This window comes from Puma concolor, chromosome E1 (genome assembly GCF_028749965.1).
Source record: "Puma concolor isolate L17-30 chromosome E1, mPumCon1.1.hap2, whole genome shotgun sequence".
NCBI classification, from domain to species: Eukaryota; Metazoa; Chordata; class Mammalia; order Carnivora; family Felidae; genus Puma; species Puma concolor.
In genome coordinates, this window is record NC_141680.1 from 30,752,820 (window position 1) to 30,776,804 (window position 23,985).

The following is a 23,985-nucleotide window of genomic DNA, read 5'->3' on the forward strand; positions in this document are numbered from 1 at the left end:
CCATCAATTCCCACATTTTGGTTTAAAAGAAAAATGGCTTCTGAAACACTCTGTGAGGTCAGGCCAGTGGTGGAAGACGTCTGCCCCATGGATTTAATCAGGAAAGAGACCAAGGGGTGTGTGTGTGTGCACGCATGCAGACCTTGGATGTGCGAACTTTCTGATTCTGCCCTCAGTTTTCCTAAAAAGAAAAAAAAAAAAAAGAGAGAGAGAGAAGTCTCAAGTCTCCTCTCTTCCTCAGGCTGAAAAATTCCCAAGTTTTCCAGCCAGGCTTCAAATATATAGACAAAGATGAAAACAAGAGGAGAAGGGAATTAAGAAGGACAGAGAATGAATTTGGATTTCTGCTTAACTTTCAATTCGGTCTCCAAAATTCCTTTTGGACGAGAAATGGTAAAAAGAGGGGGGAAAAAATAGAGAATAAGAGACATCGTGTTCTTTCCTTATGACCCAAAAAAACCCAAACCTTGCTATTTTAAACAAAGAAAAGCACAGTGTGTGAGGAACAGCTTGCGTATAGCTGAAGCCGGCATTGTTTACCTCAGCTTTCCTATACTAACTCAACTTTTACTTCTTAAGCACTTTCGCAACAAATCCGAAGAAAGAGGTAAAGGCCCAAACAGGTGCATGACACCGAGCTCTGTCGACGGATCCCGAAGGTGGCCCAGGGCTCTCTCCTGCCCAGGCTGGCTGTGGGGCCTTGCCAGCTTTTGCTTCCAGCTGCCAGCCGAAGTCCCCCAGCCCGCCTCTGACGACAATCTGCAAGCCCCCCTCCCCGGCACCAGTCACATTCACAAGAGGCATTTGTCTGTGGCGTTTATTCTCAATCCTTGTTGAGGTTTCTCCTAATTGGCTTAGAAAAGGTGGTGTTTGCAGACAGCTGGGGCTGGGGGGGGGGTGTGGGGAGGCAGGCCGGCTTCCACCTCGTTCGGGGGTGACCAGTGCCAGTGAAGCTGCCCCGGCATCAACCAGACGCTTTGATGTCAGTCCCAGGTCTCAACTGAGCCGCTACAAGGAGGGTCTCTAACCCGCTCTTTAACTTTCTCCACTCAGCACCTCGAGCATCAGCTACAATATCTTTGCCAACTGCACAGGCCTTGCTCCTGAACACAAATGCAGGAGGGTGGGTCAAGGAGTTACCATCCAACAGGTTTCCAGGTATCAAACCCCATTCTCCACCTCGCACTAGCTGTGTGTGTGACCTCAGTCAAGTTACTTCACCTCTCTGATTAATCACCCATCAGGTAAATGGAGTGGCTAGGTGGTAAATAAATGCAAGAACACGTGAAGCCTCAGCAGTGCCTGATAACGACTTGTTCATTCATTTACTCAATTAAAAAATATTCACCTAGGGGCACCTGGCTGGCTCAGTCGGTAGACCAGGAGACTTGATCTTGGGGTCATGAGTTCGATCCCCACGTTGGGCTTGGTGCTTGCTTAAAAAAAAAAAAAAATCACCTAGCCCTTAATTCTTAAAGGTGATTGGTTTCACAGCTGGGGATGGTGGGGGGAGGTGAAGCGGAAAAGGAGGGCAAAAAGCTAACAGTAGGAAAACCACAGGGGAGAGGACAGAAACGAAGAGGGGGAAGAGAAAACAGGATTCCTCATCCACACCCTGAACCCACACTTTATTAGCCCGTGTCGGGCACCGTGCAACTAGGCTAAATCCAGAGCTTGGGGTCTATGGGTGGGCAGGGAACTTGTAAGGGCTGAGGATAATAACGGCTGTGCCTTCCTCACATGGTCCTCGATTATTACTTTTTTTTAAAGGCACAATGAGAAGGAAGCGGCAAACACACAAATTCTGCCAGTGCCTACCAGCCGATCCTTTTAAAAGCACCTCTTCCCCCTGGCTCGTCCTGGATGATGCCTCCAGGCAAAGCGAATGGTCCCTGACCCAGGGAGCTTAGCCCTTTGCTCGGTGCTGAAGTGGAGTTTGAGAGCCATCATCCTCCCTCCCCACCCCCTCCCCAAACTTCTTTGGCCCTACTGTTTACAGCTCACAGCACTACAAATCTTTATTTCTTGTCACCCACTGGCCCGAGCTGTCCCCACTCCCTGTTTCTTCCAGACAAGTTAATAAGATGGAGGGCTCCCTAGAGGCCTGGAGCCGGCGAACATTATCACTTGGAAGCAAGGCAGAAATCCTGACACATCGGAAAGGACTTCCAGCCTATTAATTACCCTTTCTTCTTTGGCAGATCTTTTGAAAGAAAGCTTGACAAATTGAAAGGAAGGCTGCCATTGCCTCTCCGCCCCAATTAAGCCCCCGTTCCCACCCCAATAAAAAATAAAAAGGCCGATAGCAGAGCTGTGTTAACAATTCGTGAGAACGGTACCCACCTCAAGGAGCCCCACCTATGGTCTGCATGGTCAGGGCCGCAATAGGGGAGCCCCTCTTGATGGGCTAAGTCTTTGAAATCTAAGAGATCTGGGCAGCTGAAAGAAGTAGGAGGTAGGGCAGGGCTTAGGACCCCAGGCTCTGTCTTCTGAGGACATTCACAGGGAACCCAGACCCCTCGGCACACATTCAGGGGAGAGGGATGCTGCGGAACCGATGAGCGTCCGTAGGGTCTCTTGTCTCTCTTGTGACAGATGCAACGAGGTTTTCTTTGATTCTTGGATGCTGCCCCTTTCCCGAAATCCTCTCGATGAATCTCGCCAACAGAGAAGCACAGGGAGACCTCTAATGCTAGAAAACCTGGTGTGTTGAGGGACCAAACAATCATCGCAACTTCACGCTTCATCGTCTACCACACTGACACCTACCCGGGGCCTCCCCTGAACGATCCCTTCCTTAGTGAGGTTTCTGCAGAAATGACTCGGTAGATTATTGTAGTTCTCTGGATCCCGGTTCTTTGGTGCACATTTTTACATATCTATCTATTCAAATCACCAAATGGATTCCTACGGGAATTGCAAACACAGCTGTTGATTTTCTTCCTGAAATGGGTTCCTTCTACCAAAGCAGTCCCCATATGAGGACAGAACCACCATTCCCTTAGCTCCTTTGCCCAGAATCTAGAGTCAGCCCTAATTGTTTCTCTCCTCATAACCAGCATCCAACTGAGAACATCTTATGTCTCATCTCCAAAAGTGTTCCGAATCTCACTGCCTCTCCCCATCCCCACTGCTACAGCCAAAGACCTTGGCAGCTCTCCCTCCACTTCTGCGATGAGCTCCAACTGGTCTTCCTACTGCCCAACATGCAGCCCTGTCACCTTTCTTCAACTCAGGAGCCAGTGGGATCTTTCTAGAGCAGAACCCTATGCCTCTGCCCTTCTTACCTCCTTCCAACGGCTGCACCCTGGCTCAAACTTTCCATGGTCCAGCCCCTATCCACCTCCCTCACTCATTGCCTTCCACTCTCCCTCTCAGCCATGGTCTTCTGTCATTCAAACACATCATGTTCATGCCCACCCCAGGGCCTTTGCACTCACTGTTGCCTTCTCCTTGGAATGCCTTTGCCTCTCAATTCAAATGCTTGCTCCATGGGGGAGGCCACGGCCACCTACCTACCTAAATAGGCCCTAGGCCCCCTCACCAGGATGTTCCTACTTTATCTTTTTCAGAGCATTTAGCAGTACCTGAAGTAACCTATGCTCTTTCTCCTCCTGAGCTCAGGAGGGCTAGGATTTGGCCTGCTTTGTTCCTACAGTGTTGCTAGAACTAGAACAGAGGGTGCCCCGACACACAGCAGAGCCCCGAGCACAGGATGAGCCTCTGTTGGTACTGTGGGGACCCCCCCGACCCTGGCCAAGCCAAGGAACCCCAGAATGAACACATGACTGATCAGCGCAACCTAGCCCCTACCCCGGTTCTGGAAATACCAAGGACTTGGAGCTGGAATGACCCATTGCCTGACCCCCCCCCTCCCCACCAGCTGTGAGAGGCCTCTATCGCCATCATCTTACAGGTCCACGCAGCCTTCCAAGGGCATTCCGGATCTGAATCTCTGTGCCTGGGTCTGCTAAAGGGGAGGCCACCCACCCGGGGCCCTATTTTTCTGGTGCATTTCCCCCGTATCTCATTTTAAACTCAAACAAAAAATTTTAAACCATTACCAGGGAAATCGTCAAATCATTTGTTCACTTTTATTAGTGCCGCTGTAATTAAAGAGAATCACATTTCTGAAATCTTAAGCTGCACTTAACAAAACCCACCCTCCAACCAATCAATTAGTATTACAATAACCACGTTCCCTTGTTGCCGCCGCTATTAGCATTTTGATTGAATGTCTGTTGAAAAGTGACTGGTAACAGAAGATTGTGTTCGAAAGTAATGTTTCTTTATTCGTCACCACCGAACCTTGTCTGGTTGTCTCCAGTCTCAGCTCAAAAGAGACAAGACAGTTTCCAAAAGCAGTCACTTTGGTGGCGGATTATATTTGCAGGAGGTGGGTGATGAATTAGGCATCATGGCTCCAGCACTGCCAGCTAACACACAGGGGCCTCCCGCTGGCTGGAGCCTTGGCACAGCTGCACCCCGACGATCAGAGCCCTCACGGGGTGACATGTGTCCCTGCTGCCGCTGCGCCCGCCCCCACCCCAATAATCTGGGGCGGTAAATGCCAGGTCTTGTCTTCACACGCGGCACTTTGGAAAACTCAGATATAATAATGCCTCTGCCAGATAAGCTAGTGACCGCCGTGGTTCGTAAAGAAGACGATCATTACTCACTTCTCTGCCAGGCACTTGGGAAACCTGTTATTCTAACATAATACGGTCTCCAGTCGTCATAATAATAAAAGCACCAGTCAGTACAGAGATGGGTTAACAAGCTTCATTACGGGCAGAGAACGCCTGTCTTCTCCACGTCACAGGAATTAAAGACAAGAGTTCATTAAATCGCTGTATTAGAATTTAAACGACCTGCTGGTTCAGACAGCTCTATTTACTGATGTGCACCCCCATCATCGAGGCCTTGTGTGGCTAAATGGAGAGCTCCAGAAACAACGCAACCGAAGTTTCCATTAAGCACACACTCACTCCAGGCAAGTCTGCTGCTCCTTTAAAGGAGACGCTGCTTTGACTGGCCTTAGAGTAGCAAAGGGCGCAGGACCGGGGATGCTGGGAGTCAGGAAGGCCAGGAGTTGCAGGATATAAATGTGGAGATGGTTACATGCCGTCCATCTGTCTGTCCATCCAAAGTCTCAATCCACAGCAAAGGACATGCATGAGTTTCCCCCGTCCCGCAGCTCATAACACAATAGCAAGGGGCATCGGCAGACCGTATTAATGAGCCGTTAAAAAACTAAAACCAAACAAAAAAACCCCAAAACAAAAACAAAAAAAACTTTCAGCACTGGGGCGGGGGGGGGGGGGGGTGATACGGTTCCTTTAAAAAGCTTCCCTTTCTCCAAGCTCTGTCTCCTTTTCCTCCCCCCAACTCTGGCTTCTTCCCTGGCTGCCAGACAGGATTTTATAAGTGTCAGGTAGCAATTTCATTTTTAAAATGCTCTTATCAAGGATTTAGGGTGAAAGATAAAATCAGCACAGTAAATCATCATAAAGGAGTGTGGTGTGAGGCACAGTATTTTACAAATCAAAACAGTTAACAAAATGAAAAGGCAAGGACAGGGAAACAAAGTAAGTTTAAGCATCCTCTGAAAGGGGGGAGAGCAGAGGCCAAATTAAATAGAAAGATCGCCCTTCAGATTTCCAAGCTCCCTTTCGTAACGGGCTTGGCCTATTTGCTAAGAACTGCATGAACAGTCCAATTTCCACTTTAAAACAGGATGTTTTTAGAAGGCATATATATTGTCAAACTATTACACACACTTAACGAGGGGCTTTCATCGAAGTCATCTGACCCGCAAGCATGTGTTGCTAATATCTCTGCTTTATTATTTATCAAATCAATTTCTTCATGGAATGACTAATAAGGCAGACACAGCTGCTCTCTTCTTCCCACCCAGCTGCTACCGCCCTGGCAGCAGCAAGATTTGCTAGGCTACCTGCGGTTTCTTACCCCCCACATTTTGCTAAAGAAACTTACCAGAAAAAAAAAAAAAAAAAGAAAGAAAGAAAGAAAAAAGAGAGACAGAGAAAAGAAGGGATGGACCCAGGAGGTGCCAATTTAGGATTCAAGCCACTTTGTGACTGCTGTTTATACTCCCCAGGAAAAGTTAAGACTGCTAATTGACCAGGTCTGGGCACGAGTCTTTGTTTTACCAGGGGATTTTATTAGTCCTACAGTAAACCAACCACAAATGTAAAATAAAGTAAAAATAGATACAGGTACCTACTTTCCTATTTTGATCCTCTGCGAGCAACGTCATCGATCGCAGCATTTTTAAAACCGACCAAGGGCCACCCCTGCCCCACGTGCACACACAAAGCTGAGATGTACCCCACGAGCGGCAACTCCGAAAAATAAAGTCATAAAGATGCTGTTTATTCTAACTTTTTAATGTATGCTCGCCAATCTCTTTGGAGGCCTACCTGAAAATTCACAATAAATAAGAACATGCAATTAGATGATTTCCCATCTGCCAAGGAATGGTTCAATTGTCCATTAAAAACTAGAGTTCTAAAAATACATAAAGGGAAATTATTAGGTATTGTTGATTCACATTTCTGTTGTAAAACAGGATCACTACCATGGGCAAAATACAAAGCTCCTTTTGTAAATCTTACTCTTTTTTTTTTAAAGGTAAGACAGCATGGGGGAGGGAGCAAATTAAACCATAATTTTCAGGCAATGTTTCCTTATTGTCACTCAGAAAAATTGCCAGGTGTTTCCAGAGCAGTTTATACATAAATATACTAGCTGAATCAGGAAATCTTCTCAGGGCAAATGAATCAACTTAATTAAAAGAAGACTAAGATGCCAAGCCTGGGGATTTTGGAAGTAGGGAGGAAATTCAGAAATTTGTAAGTACACACCTTTCTACCTGGCCTTCGAGAGCAAAGCGCATACGTGTTTTAAATCCCGGTACGGGGCGCCTGGGTGGCTCAGTCGGCTGAGCGTCCGACTTCGACTCAGGTCACGATCTCATGGTTCATGGGTTTGAGCCCAGCTGTCGGGCTCTGTGCTATCAGCTAGGGCCCTGAAGCCTGCTTCGGATTCTGTGTGTGTGTATGTCTCCCTCTCTCTGCCCCCTTCCCTGCTGGCACTCTGTCTCTCAAAAATAAATAAACGTTACAAAAAAAAATCCTGGGGTGCCTGGGTGGCTCAGTCGGTTGAGCGTCCGACTTTGGCTCAGGTCATGAGCTCACGGTTGACGAGTTCGAGCCCCGTGTCGGGCTCTGTGCTGACAGCTCAGAGCCTGGAGCCTGCTTCGTATTCTGTGTCTCCCTCTCTCTCTGCCCCTCCCCACTCATGCTCTGTCTCTGTCTCAAAAATAAATAAACATTAAAAAAAAAATTAAAAAAAATTCCTGGTACAGACCCCTGACTGAAGCACATCTACACCCCCTCCTCAGCCCACCAGGCTGCACCAGGTATCAATATCAAGTGTTGGAGGAAGTCTTTTTTTTTTTTTAATTGAACCAGTGTTTTTTTTTTTTTTTTTCAACGTTTATTTATTTTTGGGACAGAGAGAGACAGAGCATGAACGGGGGAGGGACAGAGAGAGAGGGAGACACAGAATCGGAAACAGGCTCCAGGCTCTGAGCCATCAGCCCAGAGCCTGATGCGGGGCTCGAACTCACGGACCGCGAGATCGTGACCTGGCTGAAGTCGGACGCTTAACCGACTGCGCCACCCAGGCGCCCCTAATTGAACCAGTGTTTTTAGCCTTTCTTCCAGGTCACCTGTGAAGGGCAACTGTGACTCCACCAAAGACATTTTTTTCCCTTTTAAGAAAGAACCCCGTCAGTTTCCTGGGTAATAGTTCTTCCCTTAGGCTCTGGAAAAACAGCAGTGTCCTGAACCATCCTCAGTTCTCCAAAGCCCTCTCCCGAAAACACCTGCACCTCTTACACCGTCCTCCAGACAAGATCACTGCACCTCCGTTTCGCTAGCGTAGGTCTCTGCAGGGGGAAGGTGTAGAAAGGAGGCGGAAATGGCGACAGTGAGCAGGAACCTGTTTTCAGGCAAACGAGCACAGAGACCACAGTGAGGAGGGCCCGCCCATTTCCCACCCACCCTCTTGTCCTATATGTTAGTTAATACAGTGCCAAATACTGGGGATATCAGGGGTGGGAGGTGGGGAAGGCGCAGGTAAGAAGCAAATCATCACTAAGAACTGAGAAGTACCATAAAGGAAAAGGACAAGGTGCCAGGAGCGGACAACCGATGGGGCTGAGCCAGTCTGGGGGTTCAGAAAGATTTCCCCGAGGAAAGGATATTTAAGACTCGTTCTGTAAGGGGAGTAAGAGCTGGCCAGGAGTGTGACACAGACTGTTCCTGGCAGCCCAAGGAACAGCCTGTGAGGGCAGCCCTGCTAAGGAAACGTGCAGGACGTCAGTGTGGCTGCAGGGAGCATGGTGACGGGTCAAGCTGGACAAGCGGAAAGGGCCGGGCACCAAAGACTGCAGACCAGGGTCAACGGTGTAGGTCTTATCCTAATAGCGATGGGAAGCCGGCAAAGTATTTTCGGTAGGATGGTAACTAGATTCACAACTGGAACAACAGAATGGTAGTTATTCACACTTCCTCCCTCCCCCCACGGATCACTGAGGGCGACTCACCTGAAGGAGACACCGCCTCCTTCCCAGGGCTTACACACCGCAGCACATACCAAGGACGGCCCTCCACCCCACTGCCCAGACACAGGTCAAGGTCAAAGACCTGGTCAGTGGTACCATCTTGGTGAATTTTAAAGCTGGAGGTCCTTGGAGATCATCTGACCCAGGGGGTCCCTGCCCTGACTGCGCATTAGCTTTGTGGTGAACGTTGAAATCTGTGAACGCCAGGGCCCCAACCTCAGGTCTTGCTGAATTGATCTGGAGTGGGCCCCCGGATCGGTACGCTTTAAAAGCTTCCCAGGTGATTCTAATGTGCAACCAGGGCTGAAAACTGCTGATACAGTCCAAACCTCTGATGTGACTGCAATCATTTATCATATGGGCGTCTGATGCTGGGCTGTTGGATGCCTTAAGTCACCCTGGTCTTCCCAGCCAACCCTGTCACTAAGTGAGGAAGCCAAAGACAGCCACAGCAGTTAGGCAACTCTTTGGGTTATGAGTAGAATCTAAATTCCAAGTCAAGGAACCTAAGCGGAAGAGGTGAACTTTGGGGAAGCTCCCTTCCCTGCGTTACCGTGCAGACTACAACAGCATCGAAACACATCAGCGGCCTTCTACTTAAAGTGATGTTTCTAACGGGCTCCCCGGCCATTGGTGCCCGGTGAACACATAGCGGCTGGGTGTGAGGCAGGTGGGAGCCCAGGGCTGGCAAGAGATACACAAAACAGGGGCCACCGTCACTTCTGTGTCTATTCTGGGCCCCGAATGGGTGATGTCACCTCCAGCGGCAGTGGAAAGCGGGAGTCATGAATCATCCATGAACCGGCCCAGCCTCCGAGATAATAAATCGGATGTCAGCATTGCGTACTTTGCAGATCTGGTGCGGAGGCGCCGGCTTCGCCTAGGGTGCCGGAACACAGGCACCGGCGCTGGAAATATTCAGAGAAGAAGGATGTGCTTTCAATTATTTCCTGATATCAAGACGGGGTGGCAAGTTGAGGAAGAAATTTTCTAACTTGCAGGGAGCGCTCAAAGGTGCGCAACTTTGATCACTGTAAAATCACGGCCGTTATTTTTCTGTTCCGCCAGGTTCGCCGACCAAACCTGAGGGTTAAGAGAAGCACATCCACGTGGGCGCTCACACTGTTAATTACTGCTGTGCCCAGTGGTGTCCTGGGACCGGGGACCTGTGGGGGTTGCCATCTTGACCCTCAATTGCATTAATTTAGCTCAGAAACTCACTCTAGGATTGAATTTGGCAAATGTTCCTGCCTGGAAGGGTTTCTGAGACAACATAAAGAAATCAAGAAGTCTGTCTGGCAGGTTTTGAAGTTCAGTGTTGTCTCGCTGTGTTTTCTCCAGGATGGAAGCTGGAACAGGTATGTAAGGACGGTGGGGTCTGTGTTGTCTCACACGAGCTCTCCTGATCTCCTTCTCTCTCTCTCTTATTTCCCTAAGCAGCCAAACGGAACGAACCCAGCTGGAAACACCTATGGAACGGGTGTGGTTTGCATTCTTGAGAGCTGGGGGTTCGGACAACCCCTCGGTGTACTGGCGTTATCGACAACTCTTCAGTGTATTCCTCGGCTTCTAAAGAAGTGACTGAGCTCTGAAGGCTACTCCGTTAAAATGAGATCTCAGAATTCAAGGGTCTCTACCGAAAAATATATTTAACACCGTAAGGGCATCTGCACGGTGTTTGGTTAACTTCAACCTGGGGAAGCCATGAACTATGTCAGGATTTGGGGGTCGTGTTCTCACGTAAAAGATCTCTTCTCTGACCAAGCTTTGCTGCAAGAGCGGCATGATGTGACAGGGATGTGCAGAGAGAGGGGCTTGCCCGCCCGCTGCGACGGGAGCCCCAACATCAGGGGCACGCGCCCCACAGAAAGCGCTGTTCTGCCCTCTGCGCGGCCCCCGGGGCCTGCTGGAACAGCCTACTACCAACTGGGGGCGCTGAAAACGACAAAGGGATTCTCTCACACTTCCGGAAACCAAGGTGCCTTCCACCGGCTCAAGAGAAAATCTGTCCCGTGCTGGCCCCCTTAGCTTTGGGCGTGGCCGGCAATCCTCGTCTTCCAGCTGCCTCACCCCAGTCCTGCCTCCGTGGTCACCTGTCTGACCTCACACGCCCTCCCTCTTAGCATCCCAGTCCTATGGGATGAACCTGAGCCAGCCTGGCCTCATCTTGATTACATCTGCAAAGACCCTATTTCCAAATAAGGTCACATTCTGAGATAAGAGGGGTTAAGGCTTCAATATATCTTTTGAGGCGGGATCCAATTCAACCCACAATACTCTCCCCTCTCGGCAAACTTGACGAGCAAACAGCACCCTGGAGTGTTAAACGTTTCCTCCGTTCACCAAGTCTTGGCCTTTATTCCCCAAGCAACCGTAACACTATTACCAGTAAAATAACATGAGCTATTACACTAATAAAGCTAATATAGATATAGTCTCCTAAGCGTTAGATATTTCACACAGATGAATTACCTCACTTAAGCCTCCCAAGTCCGTGAGTAATAACATTCCCCATTTAACAGATGAGAAAACTGAGGTTCAGAGAAGCTTAATAACTTGCCCAGGGTCACCCAGCTGATCGGTGGTAGTGTTGGAACTTGAACCCAGTAGTGTGACTTTAGACCTAACCTCTCACCCCTTTGTCACATGACCCAGACACCTCACTACCTTTAACGGGGTACTTGCTGTGACTTTTCAGCTATAGCAACAGGGACACAGAGGAGGAGTCTGCGTTTGCCATATTATGTAAGGTTCCCACGTGTTTATTAATCACGACTTAGTTAGGAAAATGCTTTTAACTTTCTTCTTTAATTAAAACCCGTTTTGAACTTCTGGAATGGAGGGTCGCCCCTCTGACTTCTCTCCCCTCCGGTCTGGGATAAACTCAAGCAAACCATGTTTCTTTCCAGATGGGGAGCAGTCTGGCTATTCTATTAATAGCACATTGTCTGGGAGGACCAGAAACTACTAAGAGAATCCTCATCTATCTATCTGACTCTCTGTTTATGGAAACTAAAAAAGAGGTGACTCAGAGTTGTAAAGAATTTTCGGGTGCATTTAATCAAATTTTGTTCTTTTGGATCAGCTTGGTCCCTCTCCCTGGCAGGAGACAAAACTCTAAAGAGACGGGGCCCAAACCCCATTCAACTAAGCATGAGATGCCACATGTTGTCCCAACCCCATAATTACAACCAAGTTTTAAAATACTGATGCAAATGTCAGGAACAAGGTAGAAGTGACAACAGTTACTGTGTAAGGGAGCTGGGATGAGGTGAATGTTTTTCTTTTGAAAACTCTCCCTCATGTTGTTATATCACTGCATTTACAATTCAAACTGGAATGAGTTTGAAAAGCTTAAACGCTAAAAAAGTAAATGTTTGAATAGGTAATAAATGGACATGGTACAAAAATTCAAAAGGTAAATAAGTATACGATAAAATGTTTTTCCGTATCTTTGTACCACTGGTCACTTAGTCCTCTTCCTGGAAGCAAACGCTGTTTCTTATTTATGTAAACTTGTATCTGTGAGTATATGCACATGCCCCTAAAACACATTCAGGTGCTAACTATTTATGGCCAGAGACTGTTCCAAGCCCTTTATGCTTATTAACCACTGCAAGACTCAGGCTAACCTGATGTCATCGTTCCTATTTCATAAATGAGGAATCTGAATCCCAAAGAGGGTAAGTGACTTGCCCAAGGTCACACAGCTATTACATCGCAGAGCTCAGATTCAAACACCAACCAGCTGCCTGACTCCAGAGCATGTGCTCTTTTCCTTCCCCTATGTTTATTTATTTTGAGAGAGAGAGAGAGAGAGAGAGCGCGCAACAGAGGAGGGACAGAGAGAGAGAGAGAGAGAGAGAGAGAGAATCCCAAGCAGGCTCCGTGCAGTCAGCCCCAGACCCTGATGTGGGGCTCAAACTCACAAACCATGAGATCATGACCTGAGCCGAAACCAAGAGTCGGATGCTTAACCAACTGCGCCGCCCTGGGGCCCTCGGAACATGTGCTCTTAACCACTATGCCATTCTAACGCTTTGTGACCAGTTTTGTGGGTAGCCTTTCAGAAATATTCTACGCATCTGCAAGCGTATGCTTTGTGTGTGAAGGAGAGGGAAAGGTTGTTTTAAAGATCAGGGTCTTAAAGACTCAAACACAGATTGTAGTTTGTTTGCTAAAAGAAGTTAAACGGACGGTCTTCCTTAAGGGGGAGAGTAAAGAAATGAGGTACACTTATCATGGGCATGTTATAGGCCAATTCACTTCACTCATTACAGAGCAGGTCTATCGCCTCCAGAAGTGAGCCAAATGGGGCTCAAAGCTCTTCAGCAACTTGCCCGAGATGACACCTGTGGGGAGCTGGGAGGGCCCGCAAAGCTCAGGTCCCGCAAAGCTCGGGTCCCGCAGTACACCATTGCCCGCACAGAGATGTGGACGGGCTAATGCACATCTGTTGAGCAGCAAAGCTCTGAACAGAAGCCCAAGTCCACAGCTGCACAGCAACGAGGCTCCCCTGGGAAGCTCCAGTCCCCGAGGGAGGTGCCCGCCCAGGTGCTGGTTCCCGGGCCCCTAGCAGTGCCAGGGCGCTAAGAAAGGGGGTGCTTTTAAACAAGTGGCCGCGCTGGAGGCTCCTTTCCCCTCAGGCCTCCACTCCCTGCCCTCACCGAGATCTTAAAACACGTCGTGAGAGTCAGAGCCTGGGCCTCTATGGGAACAGGGCCCAACAAAAGCCTCATTGTCCCTCTCTACAAAAAAACCGTTTCTGGGTCAGTGAAGTTGCTGACCCTGGGCCCACTCCCTTTCTGCTTCCGTGGGGCCGCAGCCAGGAGGGAGGCAGGAAGACCTATTAGCTCACCACCGTTTTGGTGCCAGGGCTTTTATTCCAAAGGAAAGAAGTTTAAGATTTATACTTCAGCTCCAGAAAATGCAGGGCACCCAGGGTGCCAAATTCCCCTGGCTATGCAGGCTCCCTCTTGCGCTGGGCGCCCCTGTCCCCCGGCCCCGTTGCTAGGGAGTTGAGAGCTTTGTATTCCTCCGCGTCTACAAAGAAAAGCAGGTGAACAGAAACCCAGCTACTGTGTTGATTAATATCTCAAGAGACAGTGCCGGAATGGGCGCTTCCGGAATTTAGTTAGCTCGGGGAAAAAAAAATTAAAGCGCTCCCCTTGCTTCCTGTCAGAAATAAAATTAAGGTCTCAGATCGATGTTGCCAGGGCTGGGGTAATACGGGAATCTTTAACGGCCTCCTCTCTACATGTTTTCAAACGCACATTCCCCTTCAACCCTGCCCTTTTAATTGGTTATTTGCGAGGTCATGTTTGCACCAATTTCTCGGGAAGGCTAATGGTGTTTATTTAAAGGGAAAATAAAATGTGCAGACAGCTCTGGGGGCTGGTCTCTGAGAGACGGCTCAGGGTGGGGGCTGCAGCTCTGGACCCCGCTCCCCCCCTTCCACCCTCCATTGCTGCACATTCCTGGCAGACCGGAGGAGGTCCCGAGATGCGTCAGGTGACAGGTCAGGCCTTGGGGGAAATGTGCTCTGGGTGGAGGGACAAAGGCGCACTGCCCCCGGGCCAGGCCCCACAAGGGAGTGAGGAGGCTGGGGTACACCCCTCGTGGTGGGCACACACAAGCACGCTTACCCCCCTTACGCAGCCCTGCCTTTAGAATGAGCCCAGGCAGGAGCACAGAACCCTGGGTCCTGACCATGTAGGGGAGAGGTACTGGCCGTCCATTTACATCACTGCAGGACCTGGCGGCTCTTCCCCGTTCTAACTAGAGCGTGCCCAACTTCAAGAAGGCACGTGTTTTCCAAAAGAATCTCTCCAAGCACCCAAAGGCAGCAATTAACGTCACCGCCAGCCACCCTCGCCCCGCTCCCCGTGTCCCTTCTAACCAGGGTGGACCGAAGGAGACTCAGTCATATTGAGTTTCTACCCTATTCTGAACATCTTCTCCTAGACGCCTGGCTTATCAGTAATTTTCCTAAGCAGTTGCCTCACACTCATATGGGCTATTCTGGGGAGAGAAGATTCTCTGTCACCTGACCCGATCGAGACCCTTTACTTGCAGTAAAGAGCCCAAGTGGCACGCGTGGTGGCCACATCATCCTGAGACTAGACTGAAAGTTCTGTGCGGCCAAGACCCTTGGCTGGTGTTCGTGGCCTAGAGCAGACCGGCTGCGGGTACAGAATTGGGATCGATACTAATAATGATCAAGCTCCTGGTTTACAGGCTTCCAATAAACCCTTTGATATACCTCAGACTTGGGGTGGGGCGCGATGGGTGCCCAACACCATCGGCAGCTCGCACAGCAGATGAGAGGCAGATGTGAGAGGTGGGGACCCTGCAGAGGCATGACTCCAGCGGGTGGACATCACGTTGGCATGGGCACCGAGGCCCTCGTGTCACATCGCCAAGTGTCATCACCAGCTGTGACTCCAGGCATCCCTGCCACCCCTCCTACCCCCTCCAACAACCCTCTCCCACCCAGAGGGACTTCTTCCTCCATCCCATAACGTGCCATCTACGGGCTGTAGAGTCCCAACCCCCTTTCCTAAGTAAGGTCAGAATGTTAGACTCTCACTAGGAAAAACACATGCATACATTATCTTTGACACCCTACACCCTCGAAGAAAGCAATGCCTTTTAATTTTTCATTTAGTTCACACCTGTGTGAAGCTCCTTTTGCATCCCCTTCCTCAGCTTCGGGAAACAGGCAGCAGTGAACAAATAATTACAGCACGATCCTGAATCATCTTTAGCGTCTATAAAACAGTCTAGACGTCAGAGGTCAATTTCAAAAAGTGCGTGTCTGGCAGGTAGTCAGGACATTACGGGCTGTTTTTCCTCCTTAGAAAGGCATTATCTTCTATCACAGTTTCAGCTACCTCTTACTGGCACCATTTTAATAAATAAACCGATTACGCAAATTACGGAGACCTTCAACTGCAGCCAACCGCTTTTCGGGATGGAGATGCCGCGCAAGCTTCGAGGGAGAGGCGGAGCTCAGCCCCACAGCCCAGAGAGCTTCTCCCTCTTCTCCCACATGGGGCCCACAACGATGCCCTTCCGGCCTGGCGGCTCCTGATAGGGCACAGACACTCTGGAAAAGGACCCTCCAAGCAGCGGGCCTGTCGTTGATGGTGCTCTCGGAGGGTCACAAAACCGCCTCGGCTGAGGTCAGTGCCGCGGAGCAGCCTGCTGGGGAGCCTGTGAGTTCTCAGAGCTGTTGATCCTCTCCAAAGCCATTAGCATTGCACTTAATGAGCAACCGTTAACAGCGGTGAGGGGAGTCTTCCAGCATACTGAGCTTCATTTTCCTCTCAGTGTATCCGGCCCTTTGCCTCTGGCAACGTTCTGGAGCAAACAGGCCTGCTGGGTAATGGAAGCCGCAGGGAGTGAGAAGGCCTGTCTCCAAGCCTCTCCTCTGTACTCCTTCCCTCTCCAGCTGACCCTCACCAGGCAATCCCATAAGCTTCAAAGACACCCGACTTGTTTTCCACTGGGCCCCCAACCACCCAGCTCTCCCTGATGGGCCAGACATGGTTCAGCCTGGAAGGCTGGGTTCGGAGGGAAGACAAGCAGAGCCCCCCCCCCCCCCCCCGAAGGACACTCACGGCGGGGGCTCCCTTCCCCGGCAAGGAGGTGAATGTGAGATGTGTTTCAGCAACCAACATCCCCGCGTTCCTCCGCTTGCTCAAACGGGGCTGATGACAGTGGGGACAGATCCAAACCACTCCACCCTCCCTCGCTCCCTCCGGCTCACCCCTCAGCCTTGTGCCTCCCAAAGGGCAAATCGGGAAGGACACTGTGCTGTATCTTCCCTCCAGACCCTCCCCGCCAGCCCCTCTCTGGGATCAATACCTAATGCTGAATTCAAGATCTTATCTGAGTTTTGCAAGGAGAAAGCAACAAACTTTCCCCCAACGATTAAACCCTTTGATGATCAGCCCCATATTTCTCAGACCGCCTCCAAAGGCTTTGAGAGAGCAAATGAAAGGACTGTGCAAAAACTGGAAAGCCACCTTCTTTCTCTCCCCTTGGGCACAAAGAATCTCGTGGAAGGCTTCAGAAGCTCGGCTCCCACCTGGCTACAGACACCTGCGTGCGGCCGGCCCTCCAACACTCTACATGCCTCAGTTTTCCCACCTGAAATGGAGGTGCGCAGTAGTCCAGCAAGAAGGGCAGGTGGAGAAGGACCAGTAACGAGGAGGTGCTTGAGACTTAAAACCACCAATCTCCCTGCTTTCAACCACTGCCTAGCACCATGCTTGCGAAGCAGCCAAGAGCAAGGACTCCGGGTCAGACAGGCTGGGTTTACGTCCAACTGGGGACTCCGGGCAGCTGGGTTCACCAATGACCGTCGTAAAGATTCAACAGTATGTGTAGGCGCTGCGCTAAGCACGTGGGATATAACTGCTCGGGAAGGGCTGGCGGTTTCTACCAAGAGGGTTAGCATGGCCTGGTCAGCACAGAACCCACTGTACCACCGTGGTGTGTGCCGTCACGGGATACCCAGACCCGCCTTCAGGATCTGCTGGCAGGACTGCTGGAAGAGGGCCCCCAGCTGTCTGTCTCCTCTAGGATGTCCTCAGGGCAAGCCCAAGGTCACACGTGCTTCCCAGGGTGGGCTGCGTCCTGTGACAGGTCAGCGTATAAGGTCAGCCCTCTCACTGCAGCTGTGCAAGGCCCTAGCTTCAGAATTCCCCGGGGCCTCACAGATCAGCCCCTCCGCTGCCCCGAGAGGGCACTCCTGCGTGCTAATCCCCATCTCCAGGGATGCAGATACAGCCCCTTACCTCCCTCTCCGAGCTAAAACAAGAAGAATGACAAAGGACTTAATCTTGGGCATTCTCTCAGTTAAAAGGCTAAAAAGCCAGAAAACATACTTCAGGTCCCAGAGCTTGTCCCGGCTCCCCCACCCTCCCGAGGAGGACCCGGAGGTGTCCCGAGAGGTTAGGAAAGGTGCCCTAACTCGGCATCAAGGGAGCAGCAGGAGCCGGAAGGAGGTCTGCTCGAAGGAGAAAGTGGGAGAAGACTCCACACCTCCTGTGGGAGTCACGTGCTGAATGACCTTCTTCCTGCTTCCAGGGGGGAGGACTTACATCCCGGGAGGGCTTGTTGTCTCCTCTCCCCTGGATTCTTTCCCAGGGTGCTAGGGAGGTCCAAGGACAGATGTAAGAGGGGAAGAAACACAGGCGGTCGCTTCTGTGAACAGATGTAACGGAGGGCCACCCTGTCCCTGGGGGAACAAATGGGGGACAGGGGCAGGGGGGGAGCCACTGTGCGGCGGGAAGTGGAAACTCCGCACCGAGCTCTGGCTCACAGTGGCAAGAGTATTCGGAGAGGGTCCCGTGAGCCCGGCAGACCCGACTCCCGGGACCCCAGGCCCAACCAAACGTGCAGCCTTCCTGGAAGGCAGCAGTCTCAGCTCCAAGGGCGCACAGGTGCGCTAGCCCCAGGCTGCGCAGCGGGGCGGGGTTGGGAGCTGCGAGGGGGAGAGAGGGAAGGTGCCGTGCTGCGTGCTGTGTGGCCACCCGCGGGGTGAACAGTGTGGACCTCTTTAAGAGGAGAGCTGGAGGCAGTGCCAGCCTGAGAGGTGTCCTTAACTTCTGCTACTGCAGCACTTTCTTCTTGATAAGATAATGGGAAACAGGAAGCTGAGGAGGTGAAGGTAAGGTTGGGCCAAGGTGGCTGCAGGAGGATTTTGTGTTCTCGGGCTTATCACCTGATTCCAAATGTACATTCCGTCAGGGATGTGGGGCCCACTTGTCCCACACGCAGGACTCGTGCCTCTGTTGTGATATGTGCCTTTTTTTTTTTTTTTTTAATTCTTTCCTCTCCGAAATGCTCTGAACCACTTAAGTATTAACCCAGCTTTAGCACCCAGTTCAAAGAGAAACTCCTCAGCTATTCAGAGGTGCTGGAAAGTGTGTAGGGGCCAAAGCCCTACACAGAAAGAACCCCAGGGAGCAGACTTCTGTACAGGAGGAAAGGGGACGCAGGATGTTGGGGCCTCTTTCCCTCCTGCCTTCTCTTTCCCCACCCCGCCAGCGGGGGCCCCCAGGACCGCATCCACTCCGGCTGGCCCCCTGGGTGTGCAGCCACCCATGGCTGGCCCCACGCTCAGAAGGGCTTTGTCCTGGGTTGAATGCTCTGTCACCTTGAAATTCTTAATAACTTTTGAGTAAGAGGCCCCGTCTTCCACCTTGTTCTGGCTCCACGAATTATGCAAAGGGTCCTACATCCACTGCAGGAATCTCACCTCTGGCAGGGCAGAAGGACGCTTGGGCAGGCCCTGCCGTGGCTGGGGTGCACTGAGCATGTGCTCGGGGCTGTGCCCACCCTTCTCCCTGCCAGTGGCCCCAGGAGTCATGGGAGAGCGATCAATGCCATCCCTGGAGCCGCTCTGAGCAGGGGGCCGTAAAACGGACCTCCCTCCAGCTGGAGACAGGAATGACAGAGGGGCCACCACCCCATCACGGCACCCAGCGCCTGGGAGCAAGGAAAGAGGCTCCACCCACAGCAGGAGGCGTCTGGGTCAGAAATAAGGGAGAATCTTGCCTGGCACTTCCTCAGGGGCCCGGCGCCCGCAGTGTGAACCTGCCTCTGTCTGCTATCAGCCGAGTAACGTAACACGGAGAGTCACCGGCCCTCTCACGTCCCCCAGATGACACATCTCTTTCCCCGGCACAGCTGTGAGGTTTGCACAAGATGATTTACTCTCCTCTCCAACACGGCCTGACCCAGAGCAGGAGCTCAGAAATACCTTTATTCGTGGATATTCAACACTACTGCCTATAGAGGCCACTCAGGAATCTTCCAGGAGCGTGAATTCTAGCACTGAACTCTAGTGCCACATTCAGACGGGCCTCGCCCACCCTGAAAGTAAATAGATGAAAACATTCTTCTTAACGCACCCGTCCCCACATGGAGACCACAGAGAAAGAGCCAAATCTGAAATCAGCAGTCCTAGAGAGGAGTCCCTGCTCTGACCTTGGGTGGATCCCCTACCCCCTCTGAGTTTCAGTCACCTCACACACCACACGGAGGTGATGATGGTGAAAACAATCATAATAACCTGCGCACAGGTGATGTGCGTGGCACTCCAACTCTCCAAACAACCCTAGAGGGAAATACTAATATTATCCCCACTTTACAGATGAATAAACTGAGGTAAAGAAGATAAAGGAGTGAAGTGATTTTCCCAAAGTCACGGCGCTGCGGTGGAGATGAGAATACACGATGCCTGTGAAAACAGTGCTCAGATAACCCCCCGTACCTCCCCTAAGGATGATGGTGGAGAATAATCATGAATTGTCTGTCTCCACACCCCCGGCCCCTTGCTCTCTCGGCCCTCGTGATGCTGAGCAAGGCAGAGGACAAAGCAATCATTCCACACTTGTAAGCTCTTCTTTTCCTCCCTTGCCTCCCCCCCACCCCACCTCTTCATCCTCCACCCCTCCCCATGCCTTCCCCACACACACCATCGAAGACCCAGTTTTCCGCCTGATTTTCCACTTTCCCTTCTGAGGCCGCTGTCAATGGACGCACAGGAAGCCGGACTGCCAGGCACACTGAGGACAGCCCCTCCTTCTCCCACCCTCCTTCCTCCCTTTCACTCAGCCTGCCTGCTCCCAACAGGAGAGACATACAGTCAGCGCTGGGTAACTGCCTCTAATCACAGGTGACAGCAAGAATGTAAACAACACGAGAAACATCTAAATGCAATCCGAGTGGCAAGGAAACACTGCTCACTCCGGCTTCTCTCAAGAACGCTGCTTCCTGCCACCTCCCTTCCGAGGCTCTGCCCATTAACGCCCTGTTCCTAGGAGCCCCAGATACCAGGGGTTTCCGGAGAGCAGGAGAATGGAACGCTAAGCCATAAGCTTGGACTCTACTTCCTCTGGGAGGATTTTCTAGATTCGTCCAATTTGCTGTTTAAAGCAGTCATTTCAACGTGTTCCTTTTTGGGGAACGGGAGGCATGGAGGTCAGAGACCACTTTGAGAATCTGTTCAAAGCTACGCATCGCTTCCCAAGAAAAGCGCAAACATAAAACATTCCGTGTGCCATTTCGGAGGCTCACAGACCCCAAGTTGAGACCCGTTTTCTAGAACATGGATAGGACAATAAGAGCACAGGGGAAAATACGAGGAGGCGCAGTGCCCTCTAAACACTCCAGATGTGCATAGGGCACTGCCAATCCTGCAATCGCAGGTCGAATAAACCTTCTTTTCTGGCTCTTCAGGTTGCCAGTGTGCTTCTAAACCACCTCCTCCAATGCAAATTGAGAACTCAACGGAGTAATTGCTGTGAATAATTTCCACTCGGATCACTTAGTGTTCAGGTCTAGCAAAGACCAAGAGAGCCAGGGTTAGAAAGGTGTGTCGGAACACGGGTTGGGCGTGGCCGATTTTTAACTGTCCGGTATCTGGATTCTGTGCTGTGGTGTCCCTCCATGAATACAGACCTTCAACAGACGGTCAACTGACAGAAGGGAAGCCTTCCTCCACGGGGGCTCTTACCTCTGTGCCTGTTGGTCGTCTTATCAAACATCAGCATTGCATCCTCCACCTGCAAAACAAATACAGAATGGGGTCTGCTTTAGGAATTTTAACAACACATTTGAAATGTGATATATTGGGGGGGAAGGGTGGTTTCCATTATCAAAGCCATAGGTGCCCATTAAAATTTATGTGAAGGGGCGCCTGGGTGGCTCAGTCGGTTGAGCGTCCGACTTCGGCTCAGGTCATGATCTTGTGGTCTGTGAATTTGAGCCCCGCATCGGGTTCTGTGCTGACAGCTCAGAGCCTGGAGCCTGCTTCAGATTCTGTGTCTCCCTCTCTCTCTGCTCCTCCCCTGCTCGCACTTTGTCTCTCTCTCTCTCTCTCTCAAAAATAAACATAAATTTTAAAACATTTAAAAAAAATTCCGTGAAAACACAAAAAATTAGAAAAAAAAGATCACTGCCTTTCCTATCTTTCTGCCTAGTACAACCACAGTTAACATCTGGTGTACTTCCCTTCAGTTTTTGCCTTTAAAAAAACCTTATGCCTATTTTAATATAGTTTAAATCATACCGTATATGGAATTTTCCCCTAGTTCTTTTTTTAATATACTATTACAATATTGCAAACACTTCCCAGATTCACACTGTGAATATTATCTGTTTTGTTCCCCAATTTTTTTGATCATGGTAAAATACACATAACATAAAAGTTGCCATCTTAACTGTTCTTAAGCACACAGTTCAGTGGTATTAAATGCATTCATAACGTTGAACTATCATCCCCACCATCCATCTCCGGAACTCTTCATTTTGTAAAACTGACACTCTACCCCCATCAAATAATAACTCCGCACCCCCTCGTCCCCCTCGGTCCCCCTCGGCCCCCCGGCAACCGCCCTTCTGTCTGCTGTCTCTGACTGTGACTACTCCAAGTACAGAGGTCCCCCCGTGTCCAAGGGCATACATTCCAAGACACCCAGTGGATGCCCGAAACTGTGGCCAGTACCCAACCCAAGATACACCATGTTTTTTCCTGTCCATACACACCTATGATAAAGTTCAATTTATACGTTAGGCACGGTAAAGGATTTAACAATAGTAACTAATAATAACATAGAACAATTACAATATGCTGTAATATAAGTGGCGTGAATGTGGTCTTTCTCTTTCAAAACATCTTATTGTACTGTCACTGATAAAGAGAGAGGATAAGATGCCACGTGATGAGAGGAAGTGAGATGAATGACGGAGGCATGTGACGTAGCGTTAGGCTGCTACTGACCTTCTGATGATCCGTCAGGAGGATCATCAGCTTTAGGACCACAGTTGATTGCGGGTAATGGACACCACGAATAAGGGGGGGGGGGGGCTACTATGTTTCATGGAAGTAGAAATACACAGTATTTGTCTTTGTGACTGGCTTATTCCACTGAGCATAATGTCCTCAAGGTTCAGCCATATTCCATTGTATGTGAATACCACATTTTGCTTATTCATTCGTCCGTCGATGGATGGATACTCAGTCTTAGCTATTGTAAATAGTGCCGCTATAAAACATGAGTGTACAAGTATCTCGTTGAGTCCCTGTTTTCAATTCTTTTGGGTATGTATACCCAGAAATGAAATTGCTAGATCATATGGTAACTTTGTTTTTAATTTTCTGAGGAACTGACATACCGTTTGCCACAGTGGCCGTTCCATTTTACATCCCCGCCAACAGGGCACGAAGGTTCCAACTGCTCCACACCCTGGCCAACACTTGTTATTTTCTGGGAGTTTTTTGATAGTAGTCATCCTGATGGGTGTGAGGTATTATCAATACGATCTTGACTGCTGCATAATATTTCATGGAGTGAGAAACTATAGCTTACTCAATTAATCCTTCTGTGGATATTTAAACTGTTTCTGGTTATAGACAATGGAAATTTCACATCTTGATTATCATGGGCTGAATTGTGCCCCCTTCCAAACTCTGACGTTGGAGTCGTGACCCCCGGTACCTCAGAATGTGACTGTATTTGGAGATAGGGTTTTTAAAGAGGTTATGGAGTTAAAATGAGGTCATTAGGGTGGGTCCTGATCCAGTACTGACTGGGGTCCTTATAAAAAGAGGAAATCTGGACACAGGTACAGAGGAAAGCCTACCTGAGGACACAGAGAGAAGGGGGCTGTCTGCAAGCCAAGGAGAGAGGGCTCAGAAGAAACCAAGTCTGCCAAGGCTGGACTTCAGCCTCCAGAATAGTGAGAAAATAAATTTTTGTTGTTTGACCACCCAGTCTGTGGTACTTTGTTGTGGCTGCCCCAGCAGACTAATACCTTTATGCTAGGGCCTTTTCAAAAATATCAAAGAGAAGAAAACACCAAAGGCATCCTCTGTCTCTCTTCCTATCCCTCCCTCAGTCTTTCCAGGCATCCTGCAACCCTTTTGGATATTTCCAGCAATAAGATTTCAGGATCCACACTCCATTCCCATGTGGACCTCAAGAAAGTCACCCTCACTGAACCAGATTTGGCTTTTGAATTCCACTCCTTGTACTTATGACCCAATTCTTTATTCTTCCACAAAATGCACATCTTTAGTACAGGTGCGGTCCTAGCCGACCAGCTACTCACCTGGGGACTGTACCTGGTTTGGCCAGGTAAGCAGCCTGGTCTCCTCATTCATTGTGTGCCCACGATTGGCACTAAAACTACAACTCAACCCATGTGGTCCTGGGCAAAGCCCTAGCCAAAGGGCTCTGCGCTTGGGGCAATGTCGGCATGTGTGTGGTTGGGAAGGACTGAGCACTGCTCGCTGGAGCTCAAAGGCTCACAAA

The 23,985-nt window shown here is 50.1% G+C and overlaps 1 protein-coding gene across 11 annotated transcripts in view; it reads right to left on the reverse strand.

Annotated features, from left to right (window-relative positions):
* Positions 1-23,985, reverse strand: part of MSI2 (musashi RNA binding protein 2) — a 393,915-nt gene that overhangs the window by 122,354 nt on the left and 247,576 nt on the right. For all 11 annotated transcript variants that reach the window (XR_015244052.1, XR_015244053.1, XM_086686879.1 and 8 more), the window contains exon 7: positions 21,186-21,234. Coding sequence is in view for 9 of the 11 variants with exons in the window: in XM_086686879.1 (XP_086543005.1) it covers positions 21,186-21,234 (49 nt within the window). In the remaining 2 variants the exon portion in view is untranslated. The remainder of the gene's footprint in view (positions 1-21,185; positions 21,235-23,985) is intronic.